A 17,639-nucleotide genomic window follows, 5' to 3' on the forward strand; every position below is an offset into this window, starting at 1 on the left:
AATCGGTCCAAATTTTACAATATAAATATGGAGGCTACAAGGAAGGTCTCAAAACTCACAAAATTTCAATTTTTTAATAATTTGTTTATAGGTATTTTAAACATTTTGTATGAAAAATGAAATTTCATGAGTGTCAGAACCTTTCTAACAGCCTCTACATTCACGTTGTAAAGTTTGAAACGATTCGGCACACCCAGTTCAGGTAAAAGTTTCATGAACGATTGACTTTTTAGATGCCACTTTCACATCCCTTTAAGGTGTTACGAAAGAGTCATTCTATATACATGAAAACGTAAAAATATTTACAAACTTTCCTCCAAACTGGGTGCCCCGATCAATTTGAAACTTTAACACGTAATTATGGAGGTCCTAATGAAGGTCTTAACACTCGTAAAATTTTATTTTTCGAAATAAAACTTTTTTTCATTCTTGTTCTGGCTAAATAAATATTTTTTCAGAAAATGAGATTTCGCGAATTTCAAGACATTTATTATCACCTCCATAATCACGTGTTAATGTTTCAAATTATTCGATGCACCCAGTTTGGAGAAAAGTTTTATAAATATTTTGCCTTCTGGTGTATGACACTTTCATAACACCTTAACTGGTATTTTCTTAACCAGAAAAAAGATAATCGTCCCATTGTTAATACTCTACCGGTTCAATAAATCGGATTCTAATTTTTTCCCTTCAGCATCTCTGCGAGATTCCGCCATTGCGATTACTTACGTCATCGAGTCCACTTTTACAGATTTTAGGGGAGTTCACTGTTGAACCGTTAATCAATCGAGATGCGACTGTACACCATAAACGATAAAAATCCTATACTCGTACCGACCACCACGGCTGGACTTGACATCACACGAGTTTCTAGAACTTAAATCACTGACGTAAAATAAAAGTAATTGTCTCTGTAGGTAATTATTTGCCTTCGAGACAAAAGGAATTAATCGCACCCTCGAATGGAGTCGTCCAGCCGAGACGTTTGGTAAACGCAAAAAACGGTACCGTTCGTGACAAACATCTTCGTTCCTGAGATAAAATCGAAGCATCGATTTTATTTCCACCAGTTCGACGATAATCGTCACAAATCGATCGCAAGATGGCACGACGGTCTGAGAAAAAGTCCGACGTAACGGCGCATTAAACCGTCCCTAACGGTGAATTTCGTTTAAGAACAGGTTAAATCGCAACGAGGAAGAGATTCTGGAAGGGTTAGCCTCGAAATTTCAACAGTATAAAGAAATTTCGGCGCCACGATCTCGAAATTTCAGAATTATAAAGAAATTTCGGCGCCACGATATCGAAATTTCAGAGCGACGCGACTGATCAACCGCGTTCTCCAAAATGGCGGCGTTGCCAGAGTCGAAATTTTTGCCCTCCTTCAAGTATTAAACGTGAATATGGATATTATAAGAAAGGTCCTCCCGCTTATGAAAATTCAATTTATTTTTTTAATTTGTTTACATATATTTAAAAATTTTTTTCTAAGAAAATGAACTTTCATCAGTGTCATCACCTTTCTTAGGATTACCATATTCACGATGTGAAGTTTGAAAAGATTCGGTACCTCCAGTTCGCAGAAAAATTCCACGAACAATAGACCCTTCAGAAGTCTCTTTGATATCCTCTTAAGACCAACAATTAGAATTCCCAAGTAGGATACAAATTTCGACCCGAGTGCAGGATTAAAAATTTGCCATCAGTTGCGATTCTACACGCAGTTGATTTCGATTCGGCGCGGCAGCCGATCAAAACATTCAAGAAGAAAGGTCCCAGGAAAACCGTCAGCGATCATGTAGGTGTAAGCGAACGGAAAACCGAAAAGAACTCGAAGAAGACCTCGAAGAAGCTCTCGAAGAGCGTCATGCGTCCTCGGTACTCTCGCACGATACGAGACATAACCGGGCAGCGTCCGCACGATGGGTAGATTCCGTCGACTCTAATAATTAATATAATATATTCAATAATTAATACAAGTGGGGGGTACGCATATCCATACATGTATATATATAATATACATAGCATATATCATATATACACATAATATCCCTAAGGTACATATATACAGGGGTCTGCAAATAGTGGAGGTGCCTTTCGTATTGCAATATCGTCATTTAATATCCTCTGATCTTTATATATTTATATATATAATAAGTCCCTAATATTCGCAGGTAGAACGTAGGAGATGCTCCGCCCGATCGCGTAAATTTACAAGGATCCGATGGGAGGTCGAGGTCTCGCCGGTCCAGATTCGCGGATGCGAATCTCTCTCTTTCTCTCTCTCTCTCTCTCTCTCGTCTTACGTATATGTACAGAGGGCGCTAAGAGTGCCGGGAGGCGAGGCAACGGAGGCCCTCGGCCTCGGTTAGTTAAAATTGCACTTTGTTCGGCTCGCTCCCGGGTCGGGGGCCGACACGACTCGCTACGAGGGGTCCGAGGTGGAGTCTGGCTCCAGTTCCCCGGGTTCGTCCTCGTCGAGGTCCTCGGGGTCCTCGGAGTCGGAGCAGCGGGCGAGGTCCTCGGGCTCGTCGTTGGTGCTCGTGACGAGGAGGTCGTTCTGGTGCTGCTGTCACGGACTCCCCCCGCCGGCCTCGGCGTCGCCACGGTGCCCGGGGGTGAGGCTGGGGCTGCGTTTCCGCTTGTCCTGGAGGCCGTTGACCATGTTCTCGATGGACTTAAGGTCGCCCGCGCCCTGGCCGGAGTTGAGCCCGGAGGCAGGCGTCGGCGACCCGGTCGGCGGCCGCGGCGGCGGCGAGCGGGGACTCAGCGTTCGACTCCCGGGGGTCACCGTCTCGAACGCCGACCCGTGAGAGGGCGCCGGCAGCGTGTAGGGTGCGAACCGGTGCCCCTTCAGCTGGTGCAACGGACTCGCCAGAGGGTGAGGGTAGTGGGCGAACAGGGCGGGGTGCTGCGACGCCGCCAGCGCCAGCTGCGCGTTGAACAGCATCCCTGGGGTCACCCCTCCGTGCAGACCGAGGGGGCTGGGCGGGATCAGCGGACCTGGACCTGGGTACAACCCTGGCACCGGAGGGTACAGGTACGGCAGCAGAGGAGGATGCAGCGGGGGGCCTACCGACACGTCTGGCCGTGGACCTTCCGACGCTGCCGTCCCTGCGCCGCCGCCTCCGCCGCCGCTCTCGGATCCCGACGACTCGCTTCCCTCCCCTCGCTCGCTCGTCCTGTCGTCTCGCTCCCGAGAGTGTTCCCGATCCTGGTGCTGTAGGGGGTGCGGCGTATCTGGGCCCACCACGTCCAGGAGCTTGTCCTCGTCGTCCAGCGCATCGGTCCCGGAGTTCGAGTAGCGCCTCTTTTTAGGCGATGGTGGCGCTCCGGAGGTCAACCGCGAACCGCCGCCGGACACGGTCAACAGCGCCTGCCTTCTGCAACAATGATAAGGAGTTAGCAAGGACGAGGGGGTGCTATATAACTGGGGGACCAGGGTGATGAGGGGATTTTGAGTGGGTTCCCTATCGAATGAGATGTTTTAAATACCTGCGTCAAATTTTTCGAGATCTCGACTTTTTTCCTGCGGAGCTTTAGATGATGGAACAAATTTCGTGTGGGGTGTAGTGGGTCATTTTTTTTCGAAATTCCGTCTTTTTTGCCGCGGAGAATTAGATTATGAAACGAGTTTCGTGTGGGGCGTAATGCCATTTTTTTAGAAATTCCATCTTGGCAGAATTCAACCGCTTGAAAATGTTAAAGAACGGGCATTTTGGGTTCCGCGACGCAGTTGCAAGTTTGAAGGTAACCTGACTCAATCGCGTCGCTCAACGATTAACATTCAACCTTTTATGCATTGCGCAACCAGGTTGCAAGTGCCTACGACAAAAACCATAACTTGACGCGGTTGCAATTCTATACGCGGCCTAAAGTCGACCGATTGCGCCTCCCTGCGTCTTAAGCAGCCAAAGGCGCTTCTCGGGAGTCCGCGACAGGGTATGCGGCCGTTCCGCGACGGACGATAAATCCCGGACGTACATCGGCCGCGAGATCTCGTAAGCGATACCCGAGAACGGGGAAGCACAACGTCGAAAGTCGTCGGGTCCGGTACCCGACAGGCCGATCTCGCGGCGCAATAACTCACCGGTCGGCAATGAGCTTAATGATTTATTAAAACCCGGTAGCCATTGCCCGCAGCGCTCGGGGGATTGAATTAATTACCTTAATTGCACCTTCGACGCCTTTCGTATGCACAAGTGCATCGGCGTCGCTCCTGCTCCGGCCTAACCCCGACCACGTTACGTGCAGATGTACGCTTGCAACACTCGACAGACACACGTGCAACCGGGACCAACATCGGATGCAACGCGGATGCACGTGTATAAGACACGTATGAAACACGTATGCAAGACATGCAACACGTATAAAACACGTATACAATACGTATGCAAGACGTCCAACACGTATAAACACGTATGCAATACGTATGCAACGCGTATGCAACACGTAGGTAAACGTGCGCCCACGAGCTGGGTACGTTCCGCGAGTGCACGCGTGCATCTCTCCTTCTCTCTCGACCGTCTTCGTCTCTCCTCCTCTCTATGTACTCTGGGCGCTCCGCACATGCGAGTTCTCGGTGTGCCTAACGTATTAGGCTACCTCCGTAAACGCGCACGAAGGCTCATTAGGTGGTTACCTAACCGATCAAAGGGTACATACGAGTAAACTCCGCTTGCACGCGCGACTCACCTAACCTCGAAATCGCGCGAGTCATATCCTCCGGCGCTGCAGACGAAGTGCCGCGACAATCGCTGCGGGCGACCCTTTCATCCACGGTGATCATCGCTGCCGCGGAAATTCATGATTTTGCGCGATTGTTGCATGCGATAACCGGGATTTCGAGGCAATAAACGATATTAACCTTTTCGTCACCTAGGATAAGATATCTCGCGACTCGATATCAGCTTTCTAAGGATTTTTATGGGATATCTCGCGAACAAACCACGATTACCATGGAAAATTTATGATTTCCCGCGATTGTTGTATACGATAGCCGGGATTTTGAGCCAATAAACGATATTAACCTTTTCGTCACCTAGGATGAGATATCTCGCGATTCAATATTAGCTAAGGATTTTTATGGGATATCTCGCAAACAAACTACGCTTACCATGGAAAATTTATGATTTTGCGCGATTGTTGCATACGATAGCCGGGATTCCGAGCCAATAAACGATATTAACCTTTTCGTCAGCTAGGATGAGATATCTCGCGACTCAATATCAGCTAAGGATTTTTATGGGATATCTCGCGAACAAACCACGCTTACCATGGAAAGTTCATGATTTTCCGCGATTGTTGTACACTGGCGGACATGAATGCCTTCCTTGCAGACAAAATATTGTTAGGGGATGGTGGGTAGGCATTTATGATCATCACTGGACGCGACGGATGCAATTCCTAACCAATAAGCGATATTAACCCTTTCATCACGTAGGATGATATATGTCGTGACGTAATACTGTCCGTTTAAGATTTTTTACGAGATACCTCGCGAACAAATTACGCTTGCACGCGCGACTCGGTGAAATTTGGAACGATTGAGTACATCCAGAAAAGTTTCATAAACTATCAATCTCCTTTCCGCCACTTTCAAATCACCTTAAAGAAATCAACAGTAAAAAAACCTCTTTTGGTCGCGAGATTTCTCGTGACGAAACGGGTTAACCATAAACGTCATTTTTGGATCAAATTCGTATTATACTCGGTTTAAATTGCGATAATACCCGTTTTAAATTGCCACTGCATGCTATTCAATTCTTTCGACGTAGACGCATGTACCTCGCATTTGGAGCGCTAAGAGGCTGGAGAATTTCCTCGCAGAAGAAGACACGATGGAATCTTATGTTCAAGCAAGTGCTTACAACTTTTTAACTATTTAAGAACACTATACTTTTCCCCCAAGTATTTGATTAATTATTATGGAGACTCGAATGATCGATGCCGGCAACTTCGCCGGTCCAGGGTTGCCTCTGACATCCGATCAGTCGGTCGTTAAGTGCTCTCGGAAGCTGCATCGGGAGAGCTCATCTCGTGAAGTGGAATATAACGGGGTTAAATTGATGCATTTCCCTTGCATGCCGGACAAGGTATAAACTTCATGTAAGTCGACAGCCAGAGCTGCATCGGACTCACTGAGAGGCTTACCGGTTCCTAATGCCGTGTAATGCGATCAGTATCCCACGAGTAGACGTATACTCGATAACAACGCATAGTACACCCTCGTGTCCGTACCTCCGCTGTAGCGTACGTATCGTAGGTACACGCTGAATCAATATCAGCTTACGATCCAATACCAGATCCGAGACTAGAATTGCGCTCTGAATTTTCCACACCGGAGTAAAATAAATGTCCATCCCATCTTTAGTCGTGTTCGAGTCTCGAAACTTCGACAAACTTCCGCGAGAGGCAGTTGCTCGCCGACGCCATTTTTCTTTCTTAATCTGCCATTGCTCAGTGCGGCAATAACACGTTGGAAACCGTTTTTGCGCGCGAATGAGATGTTAAAAATTATTCGATATTTTCACGAGTTAATATATTAATATACACGTAACGTGGGGGGTAGTAGGATTAGATATAAAGTTTACTCAACGACGCCATTTTTGTTTTCTATTACTGCCAGCGCTTGGCGCTGCAGTAGAGGAGCGCGCGAATGCGATGTTAAAAATAATTCTATATCTTAACGAGCTATGTTAACGCTTATCACTCCAACCGGCAGTAATACTGCCAACTTCTTATACTCCTCTAATATTCTTGGAGTGATAAGGTTTAATATGCACGTAATGTGAGGCAGTAGGCTTAAATACAAATCTCTGTGAAATTTTTGCCTCGTAGATCTTGAAACTTCGTCAAACATCGTCAAACTTCTACAAGAGGCAATCGCTCACCGAAGCCATTTTTTATTTCCAAAAGCAAACACCGCTTCCGCGCGTGAATGCAACGTATAAAATAATTCTTCCATATTAAACAAATTAATATGATAATATGCACGTAAAATGTAAGGCAAGAAAATTTGATATAAATTTCTGAGAAATATTTGCCATATAATAAAGCAGTCTCGTGTAGGGCAGAGATGAAATCAAGAAATGGTCGTCATGCCTCGAATTTGTGTTCATCGTTATACGAAGGATTTCTTTCCCTCGTCGCTTTTGTAGTCCATTGAAATAAACGTGGCCGAATGGATTTGTCGACGCGTGTGCGCGCAATAGACTAAAACGGCATCGAACATAACCTCCGAAAACCGTGCCCCGTTATTCTTTATTTGTAATAAATTATGAAATTACTATGCACGTCACATATAAGGCAAGAGAATTAGATATAAATTTTTGGGGATTATTTGCCACATAATGTAGCAGTCTCCTAAAGGGCCGGATGAAATCAAGGAATGGCCACCATGCCCCGAATTTGCGTTCGTCGTTATACGAAGGATTTCTTTCCCTCGTCGCTTTTGTAGTCCATTGAAATAAACGTGGCCGAATGGATTTGTCGACGCGTGTGCGCGCAATAGACTAAAACGGCATCGAACATAACCTCCGAAAACCGTGCCCCGTTATTCTTTATTTGTAATAAATTATGAAATTACTATGCACGTCACATATAAGGCAAGAGAATTAGATATACATTTTTGGGGATTATTTGCCACATAATGTAGCAGTCTCCTAAAGGGCCGGATGAAATCAAGGAATGGCCACCATGCCCCGAATTTGCGTTCGTCGTTATACGAAGGATTTCTTTCCCTCGTCGCTTTTGTAGTCCATTGAAATAAACGTGGCCGAATGGATTTGTCGACGCGTGTGCGCGCAATAGACTAAAACGGCATCGAACATAACCTCCGAAAACCGTGCCCCGTTATTCTTTATTTGTAATAAATTATGAAATTACTATGCACGTCACATATAAGGCAAGAGAATTAGATATACATTTTTGGGGATTATTTGCCACATAATGTAGCAGTCTCGTAAAGGGCGGGGATGAAATCAAGGAATGGCCACCATGCCCCGAATTTGCGTTCGTCGTTATACGAAGGATTTCTTTCCCTCGTCGCTTTTGTAGTCCATTGAAATAAACGTGGCCGAGCGGATTTGTGGACGCGTGCGCGCAAACGAAGGGGAGGGGAGGGATTCTCGCGCCAGGGTACCAACCCCTGATACGTTTTCACAGAGACACACCGCAGCGGTGTCGAGGATCATAATCTCGGGGAAATTAAAACGTAGCTTTGCGAGCCGCACGTTCCTTTGACACGACAGATTCGGCTGACTATTAGTATCATCGGCCCTTGTCGCTCGGAATTATAATCACCCCTTTCAACTTTACCGTTGAAGCCCCTGACACCCCCGCTTAGGGATGACGGCCTTCCCCTCGAGCGTCCCCATCGCAACGAGCTAACGGACTCCGTCTGTGCGTTTAGTCTCGACAAAGTAGAAGATCGGACCGTTCAAAGCGAAACCGCGACCCCACAGTCAACCTTGGATTAGGTAATGTCAGGGTTTAAGGGGATGCGAATCCTGCGCGGTAGCTTCCCGTCTGCATTTTAAATTACAGGCCCCCCTAAGATCGCACCCTGCCTCGACACCAGCCATCAGCCCGGGACCAGAAGCCACTTTTGAGAATTTCAGTATTCCGTTGTCTTCGTTATCAGTCATTTGTGATATCTAATGTTTCATTTTATGGTCTACTAAATTTTCCCGCCAGAAAAAAAAATTACGAGACCCTTAAGATCGCACCTAATCCTATCGCTAATCGTCAGCCAAGGATAAGAAACCACTGTTGCGAATTTTTCCATTCTATCATCATTCATTTTATTTAACGTTACATTTCATGGTCTATTGAATTTTCGCACAGAAAAGTAAATGATAAGACCCTCTAAACTTCATGTTATAATGAATTTTCGTAGACAAAATGCGAATATCAGAAAATTTAGAGGGATTTAGTAAGTGTCGATGTGTAGGGTTCATTTTGGGTTAGCGAACGGAGGAACCGGAAGTCGGTGAAGAGACGTTACACTTCATGGTCTACTGAATTTTGGCATGTGAAAAGAATGATAAGACCCTCTAAATTCCACGTTCTAATGAATGAAAATTCATTTGTAGGAAAAAAAAATGCAAGGATCAAAAAGTTCAGAGGGACTTAGTGAGTGTCGATTTTTCGGGGTTATTTTGGGACAGCGAACGGAGAAACCGGAAGTCGGCAAAGAGACGAGCCGAAAATAGGCTTTTTACGAGGGCTGCGATCCGTGGTGGTGCGCGATATAAAATTCAAAGCCACCAAGTGGCACCCTCCATGTTAACGATAGCGCCGCCCCTGAGCATCAGTATGCTAATCCGATGATTGGCTATGTTCCAACCCCATCCCTTCGTCCTTTGCCCCCGGTTCACTCTCCGTCTGGCCTGCTCCTTTACTTTTTCAGAATACGCCCCCTCTTTTTCCGGCTTCCTCGTTCGCCCCGACCACCCTTAACCAAACCCATGGGCCAAAACTAACCCTTATTCTAATTAGGCCCAGCGACGCGGCTTGCTTTGCATATTCCCTCGATTAAGTTTATTCTCGGTACCTGTTCACGACGTCGCGGCATATTTTTCGAATAGGTGGCATCCTCATTAGTACCACCTACAATATCCCAGGAATGAATTGTCGCAAAAAAGATATAACCAACATTATTAAAAGTTATCCTTATTATGAAAGGCGTTCTCATTATTACTTCCATCGACGTCCCAGGAATGAATTCTCTTCGGAAACACTCGAGATTATTAAAAATAGCATCCTTTATTCCTGAACCCGTCAGGACAGTCTTCAAGGTGTTACGAAATGGTCATTCTATATATTCTTTAAATTAACAAAATTTACTAGTTACCTTTCAAAGAAGTATTTCTTTGGTTCGACGAACTTTCTTTCTCAGAGTAGAAGACTAATATTAGACATTTTGTAGAGATGCTTATGCACTATACGGAATAAATTATATTCTGGCCGATTTGTGATCGAAAAGGGTGGTACCTAAAGATGGTCAAGCAAAGAATGCGCCGCCATCTTGAATTTGGAGCTCGTCACCTAGGCTCAGTTTAAAAGGAAAAAAATGTTCGCTTTTCCGCGAACTGTGGAAAGGACTTCGAAATTTGGATATAATGAAAATGATCATTTGAGGAGCACATTACGAAAGAGTCGATGAGGCGAAATCGACGAGGTACATTGATCCGCCTCGGCGCCTTTTTGTTTGCAACAAGCGAGTGTGTCGATACATTACGCATCGGATGTTCGGGCGGGGCACATGTCGGCGGTTTGCACATAAACCCATTGGCGAACATGGCGGAGAACGGCGGATCGGGCATACTCTATGCATACTAACCTAACATCATCAAAATCCACTTGAGTTTTCACCCCGCGCTCAATGAAATTGAAATGGGCTTCATCGGCGGCGGCAACAATGGACCCCGAGGGGTGGCTGACATAAGCTCGTAAACTTGCAATATTGAATACAAATGGATGCCTCCGCTTGGACGGCGAATGGGGTGCAAATGAGCCCCGGTTTTAACCAGCCCCCGGCTCGGGGGTCACCGCTTGGCTTAGAATAATGCCACTGATAGAGGGTAAAAGACCGAGATATCTTCCCCGATTGAATTACCACCACCTATCGGACACGCCTTAACCTTGTCTACCGACTCTGCGTTGTGGAACCCCATGTATATATCGGAGTCATTAACATATTCCTATACGTGGAGTAGGGACTTTAAAGTACTTGGAACCATTTTTATTTTCATTAATTATCACCTAAAGTTAGCATAAATTCGTTTGATATTTTAGACCCGAGAAATATTTATCAGATAAATATACCGGAATTGTTAAGAATTTCTTATGCCTGGAATAGGGTTTTCAAATTACTCGGAATTATTTTTATTTTCGCTGGGTATAATCTAAAGTCAATATAAATTCGTTCGATCCTTTAAGAGGATGTGAAAGCGGCATCCGAAAGCTCAATTGTTCATAAAACTTTTATACAAACTGGGGGTCTCAAATCGTTTCATACCTTAAAACGTGAATATGGAGATCCTAAGGTAGGTGAAACTCGCAAAAATTAATTTTTTATAAACTATTTTTATAATACCTGTAAACAAAATTTGAAAAGAATTGAAATTTCATGAGTTTCAGGACCTTCCTTACAGCCTCCCTATTCATGTTGTAAAGAGTCAAACTAGTCGGTAAACCGAATTGAGAGAAAAGTTTTATAAACAAAACCTCTTCGACGCCACTTTCACATCACCTTAAAGCCGGAAACAGCTTAAAAGAAAGAAGTTTCATGTTCCTAATGCAGATATACTTAATTGTAATTTGAAATTCTGGGTGAATACGTCTATTTATTGGTCATGAATGTACACTGTAACGTGCAGATGTATATAAGAGGTTAAAAGACGAGATCTCTATTGAATCAAAATCGATTCTTGGGTTTACCTTACTCTCTCAGTAAATGTGTAGGGATTCGGAAAAATGGCAACCAAAATGAACATTTTCAACCCCATGCAAAAAACATGGCGTGAGCAGTATTCATGCAACTCTTTACAAATTATTGAAAGCCCGAGGTGGAAAAATCTATGTTGCAATTTCTAAATTAAAAATCTTCCGTATTAAAGTTTTAATTTCCATGTCATATTTTTCCTATATTTCGGGGAATAGATTTCGCAAAATGACAAGGTCTCTGAGTTCACAGCCAAGCCTCTTGAATTATTATAGCAAGTCCCGTTCTAAAATACACCCCAAAAGGAGCCAAAGTTGTTGTCTCGTTTACGTGCGTACTTTGATATGGAAAATCTCCAAGAGAAATATATGAATATTTATAAGAAAACCATAACCAGAAAAATTTTGAAAGCGACACTCACTTTTTCTCTCGCTTTCCTGCCCCCGTGTCCCGGAAGCCCTTGGCGAAGGGGTTGTTGTCGATCTTCAGCTGCGTGATCTGAGAAAAAAATAAAATCCAACATGAAAGAAAGTCAACATAACCCAAAAAAGTTTCAGTCCGATAACGAAACAGATTTCCGGAAAACGTATTTGACGTCAACTAAAATAGAAAGTCTTGACTTGGCAGAGAATTTTCCAAACTTGAGTCAGGCACAAACATTTACCAAAATTATAATATTTAACGATAACGGAAGATCATTTCCTTTTTTCCCCAACATTTCGGACCACCGTCTCGACGATTTACTTGGAAAGATGGTCGACGGAGGAGCAGAAAAATTTAGACCGCCTCGTTCTCAAAAATCGGACAAGGACGCGTCTCTTTACGATCGGCGGCGCGATACAAACCGGGCCGTGTCTACCAGAAATAATGCGTACCGAGAACCCAGTTATTCCTCGAAATGCGAGAGCTCTATCGGCACAAGCAGATATTAATTAGGGCGGTCATAAAGTAAAACAGGACACCGCGATCTACCGGCGATAGTCGGTACTGCGAAACCGTATATACCGTATCCGCGTACTCACGCAAACTCGGAGTGCCATAAAAATTTCCCATAAACATTTCGTTATGCGCCAAGAAAAATATTACAAGTGCTCAGGTATAAAAATATCACCATAACCGTGACAAAAATTCCTGAATACCCTACTAAATGTTTTCCCCATTACTCATTACGACTTGCACGTAACTATAGGAAGTATCAAAAATTCTCGATATTATAAATATTTTAGCGGAATTTAACTATCTCATAAATTAACGATTTACCTACCCGCTAGCAACAATCGTTCGAGCCGTAGTGACAATATTTAAAAAACGAAATGCTGAAAGTTGCTCTCTTTAGCAGTAATATCTTTTCTTTATCGTTTTGGAAGGTGCGCTTTCGTTGCGCCATGTAGTGAATGAAATTATTTGAAACACATTTTATTTCCGTTCTTTTTCTGTTTCTTTTAGTTTTTTTGTACTCGTACAGTTCAAATACAGGTTGTGCCTGATTCGGTAATGGAAATTCTGGTTTTTGGAATTTTTATAAAGCTCACCTTCTCGTTTTGGTAGGCCGTCACGGCGATGAACTCGGTCTCCTTAAAGACGTAACTTCGAAACGTGGAGTAGGGAAGTTTCATGATGTCGTTCGCCCTCACGAGATGAAACCTCGGCTGGTATTTGTGCATGGAGTTGAGTATCGTCTGAAATCACGAAGCAGAGCATATATTGGGACAGACTGTTTTATGTTTGCATCGAAAAGTCGCGTTCGATAGCGGTTCTACCATCAAAATTACTCCTAATCTTCCAAAACCCTTCCTTAACCCTTTTAAGTATAAAAATAATCCGATCATCGTATTTCATATCAGACCCAAAATTATTCCTCATCATCTAGGGTCCTTCTTTACCATTTTAAGCATAAAAACTAACCGATCATCGTAGTTCATATCAGAAACAAGATGACGGACTACGTAAATACGTCCTATATATCTCTATAACCTCTACCCACTCCACAAAATCGACTACGTTAATAAAGAGTCAAAGGAAAAAACACAAAGAAACTAAATGCGACCCTCGATCGAAAGGTTCCTGTAAACCTTCTTGAAGGTTTCGCACGCTCATAAGGTTGTGTGGTTTCGCGGTCGAGGGCCCCGTAAAAAAAGACACAGCAAAGAAAATGGCGGCTGGCGAACATAAGGAGCGAGATATCGCAGCCAAGTTCACCATGTTTGGCGAAGACGATAAATTGTCGTGACAATCACTTCCTTACGAGTGGGACATCGACCCCACATAGATAACAATCGTTATCCTAACTCGACGTAACTCAATTTTCCAAATATTCTGCTAGAAATGTGGAAAGTACACCTTTCGTAAGAAACACAAAATGGAGAAATACACGTTGATAAATACTATAAAACCGTTGACAGTAATCGTATAAAATGTGTTGTAAAAAAACCGTGTTTTACCCGTTCCAACGTCCACCATTCCCACGACGAATTCAACGTTGATATAACATCTATTCTACGTTTATTAAACTATCGCTTCAGTCGCGTAACATGAACGTCGTTTAAACGTATATATTACGTTAAAGTACACGTTTCTTCTCGATTAGGGATATAAACGCATCGAAGACATAACACGTAAAATCAACGTTTCTTATAACCGTATATTTAACGTAGATGAAAACCTTAGGTGGGTAAATGTTGAATTTCTACACCTACCACCCTATTTCCACTAGTTTTACGTGCTTAAATCGTGAATTCTTCTACTTGGTGTTTATGTGATCATGAAATAACATTTTCTGAAAAGAAGCGCGCTTGAAGGCGAATGGAATTATAAGCCTAACTCGACGTGAGTTAATTTTTCCGATTTTCTGCTGGAAACGTGGAAAGTATACCTTTTCTCGAGGTCCCATTAACCTCCCTCATGAAACAGCGTATGATTTAGTGAAGGGAAGTGCACTTGAAAGCGAATGGAATCATTAGTTTGCGCTGAATTACAGATCTCGGTGCATTCCCTAGCATGGTTCACACGATCCTAAGGTCGCCGTGGTTTCGTGGTCGGAGGCCAAGCAAGAAACTGCACGAAGAACAAAATGGCCGCCGGCGGCGCCGAGGTGAATTTCTCGAGGGCGAATTTCTTGCAGAGCAGAAAAAAGATGGCGGGCAGGGTATTATGGCAGCATTCGCCACGGAGCTCGATAAAGGCGATAACTCGGTATGACGGTCACCTCGCGGCTGATAAGCGCCAACGTCGGGTTGTTAAGCGCGAATCGCCACCCCTCGACGTCGCTCCAACCCTGATGCAACGTCAGATTGTTTCCGGCACTACCGGAGGGCTGACCACAATTACGCTGCCGGTAATTTATTCAGCGGCTATCGGAACACGCTGAAGCGATCGATGGATATGGGCACCTGCTACGGCCATTTACAGGCTCTCTATTGGCAGCCACCGTTAGGCCATTAAAGATGTCCGCGCAAATGCGAACAGACATCCCTCGAAGTCGAAAATTCCTTCTCTCTCGAACCATTTGAGTATTCGAATATCGTGCTAAATTCAGTCGAGGTTGCAATCGGCATCGAACTTAAGAGTCTTGATTAAAGTTCTAACAAAACTATGGATAACGAAATATTGAATAATTACCGGCATTTTCTAGAAACATCGAAAGATAGTCCGCGAGTTGGTTTAATAAAAATCTGTAAATTTTTAGTGAAACGTATTTGCGAGGCAGAAGATTGGGGGAATAAAGAAGAAAAGCGCAATAAATATTTGTATATTTTAATGGAATGCTTCACAAGAAACAAACATGGCGGCTTGAGTCGACATTGCATCGTAACCATTCATGATCCGTATTGAATTTTATGTCATCGAAACTTCTGGAATATACATATTCCAAAAATCAACACTTTTGGTGTTAAACAACTTGGCGCCAAGTATACTTTCTTTCAAATTCGTTTTTCATAAAACGTGCCCTTCAGATTCTGAACAAAGATATAGGTGGCGCTAGCACTTGGGCCGCAAAAATTCCCATAAGAGTGTCCGCAGCCTACGGGACTCTGCCCGGGGATCGGCATGCGACGAATGCCACATCCTCCCCCGGCGATCCCCCCACTCCAGTCAGGTCGGCGCGCCCCCTTCCCCGCGCAGCACCTCCGCGCATCCCCTCCCCTCGCCGCCTCGGAGCCGCTCAACCGGCACTCCCCGTCCCGCCGGCAGACGCACCCCGACCGCTGCTTGGCTGTGCGCGCCCCTCCGAAGAGTAGCGACTTAACAAGATTGCCCGCGACATTCCCGGGTAAGAATGGATGTTTCGCCGCCGCCCGATAAATCCGTTTATGCGCTCGGCCATTTTGAACCGGCCGGCGTCGCGATTGGTCCCGAGCGGAAGGTAATTGCCGGTGCTTCGTCGCGCGAGACAACTCCTGCCCTCCCGCGCGGTCCAAATTGACCCTACTCCCGCCGTCCATTGTTCGCGAATAACGGGATTAGCAAATTAGTTTCATAATCGTCGATTACCCGAGATTGATTCTTCGGCGACCTCACCGCGTGGACCGGGTAAAAGCCCTTCAAGCGTCCCATAATAACCTCGTTATTGAGTTAAGCCGTACAACTGTATAGTTATAATAATGTATGAGAGATTAACTATGTTCTTTTGAGGGAGATATGAATTGGCAATTTGTTACGAGACCTACACATTGAGGAAAAAAATTCCATTGAACCAAAGGAATATATCTTCGAATAGTACCAAAGGAATGTTTTGTTAATTCAAGGGATAATTATTGTAAAGAATAAATATTTGAGTCAAATTCGAATATATTGGATGTAACGTTTCTCCCGAATTGTTATAATTTACTTGAGTCAATTAATTATTCTTTGAATTCAAATATTTCTTTGGTACCGTTTAAACAAAATATTGCTTTGGTTCAAAGAATGTTCGTTTTCAGTGCATGGAATGCGTTCGGGGAAATGTTACTCCCAACGTGAGAGCTGCAGATGCAAGCCAGGCGAGAATTTTTCAGAAAATCCCGTGAGTCCCGCCATTTTACAATTTTCAATTCCAGGAAAGCAGTTGCAGCGATTTGGATTCCCGATTTTCCGTCGTCAGAGCACAGCTTGAGCGATTTACTGCAAATTATTCGTTTGTTAACGATCTTTTGTGACAACTTGTATTATGAAATTATTTACACGACTATTGTTATCATGCAATAAAAATGTCTAGCCACGTTTTATCGCATTCGCACATTATTATTATTTTAAACAGCTGCAAATTTTCCATTTCATCATTAGACGACTTTCGTTGTGATTTGGTGATGTTTAACAGTGGGGGTGACGACTTTTTCTAAAAAAGTCTAAACATCCTGCCTCCATCGCTTCTGTCGGTATAGCATTACGTGAGATGCGCACAGTCGGCGGGGCACAAAGGGAAATAATTAGCGGTCGCGTGATAGCGCTAATCTGCGCGTTCGTCATTAGCCTATCGAAGCTAATGCCTTCCATGCATAGTCGAGGCTCTTTTCGCATTTCGCATAACTCGAGCGCCCGCAAAATACGTGCGAACGCGCCGCAGCAATTAGTATTTCTCGGGAGAATTATCTGCACTCCAGACGTAAATGCGTCGTGAAAGAAGGAAGTGGAGGAAAGAACGGGAAGAATCGTAGGGGACGAGACGAGATGACTGAAGAGGAATGAATCGAAAAACCAGCTCGAGTAACGGAAGACGAATGAGCCGAGGATGAATGGAGGAAGTGGCTAGGAAAAGGAAGAGACACGAACCGAAGAACCAGTCAAGGAAGCGGTCGAAGTCTGGTCCAGTTTGCTTCTGGAATCGAGAACGAGAAGAGAACCCGACTCGATAACAGAAAAGCAGGGAAGGTAACGAATACTATTGCTAACATGACGTAGGACCTCGAATATTTGAAAGTACATCATATAAACCCCATTTAAGATCTACAATTGGAGATCCTAAATAGACTCAAAATTTTCATTCGGATGTTTTCAAAATAGGCTATTCATGGTACCTGGAAATCAAGAAAGGTGAAAAACAACCACATAAACAATAGGTATCTTGGACGCCACCATGATCTAAGACTCTCCGATGACCGAAACTTCAGGATTTTTGCGAAATTCTAGAAGATGCGTCACAAAAGCGTGTTCACGAGAGATGAACTCACGGATGAACCTTGAATCTGAATTCTAAATTCTCAGAGCTCAGCGG

The 17,639-nt window shown here is 44.2% G+C and overlaps 1 protein-coding gene across 1 annotated transcript in view; it reads right to left on the bottom strand.

Moving 5' to 3' along the window:
- Positions 1-534: 534 nt before the first annotated feature.
- Positions 535-17,639, bottom strand: part of LOC105694157 (optomotor-blind protein) — a 136,540-nt gene continuing 119,435 nt past the window's right edge. The window contains exons 5-7 of the mRNA XM_012418782.1: positions 12,982-13,128; positions 11,871-11,947; positions 535-3,383 (exon numbers count right to left, since the gene is read on the bottom strand). Of these exons, the coding sequence (XP_012274205.1) occupies positions 2,573-3,383; positions 11,871-11,947; positions 12,982-13,128 (1,035 nt within the window). The 3' untranslated portion in view covers positions 535-2,572. The remainder of the gene's footprint in view (positions 3,384-11,870; positions 11,948-12,981; positions 13,129-17,639) is intronic.

The sequence above is a fragment of the Orussus abietinus genome, unplaced genomic scaffold (genome assembly GCF_000612105.2).
Source record: "Orussus abietinus isolate OABI.00-Male unplaced genomic scaffold, Oabi_2.0 scaffold53, whole genome shotgun sequence".
In the NCBI taxonomy this organism is placed as follows: domain Eukaryota; kingdom Metazoa; phylum Arthropoda; class Insecta; order Hymenoptera; family Orussidae; genus Orussus; species Orussus abietinus.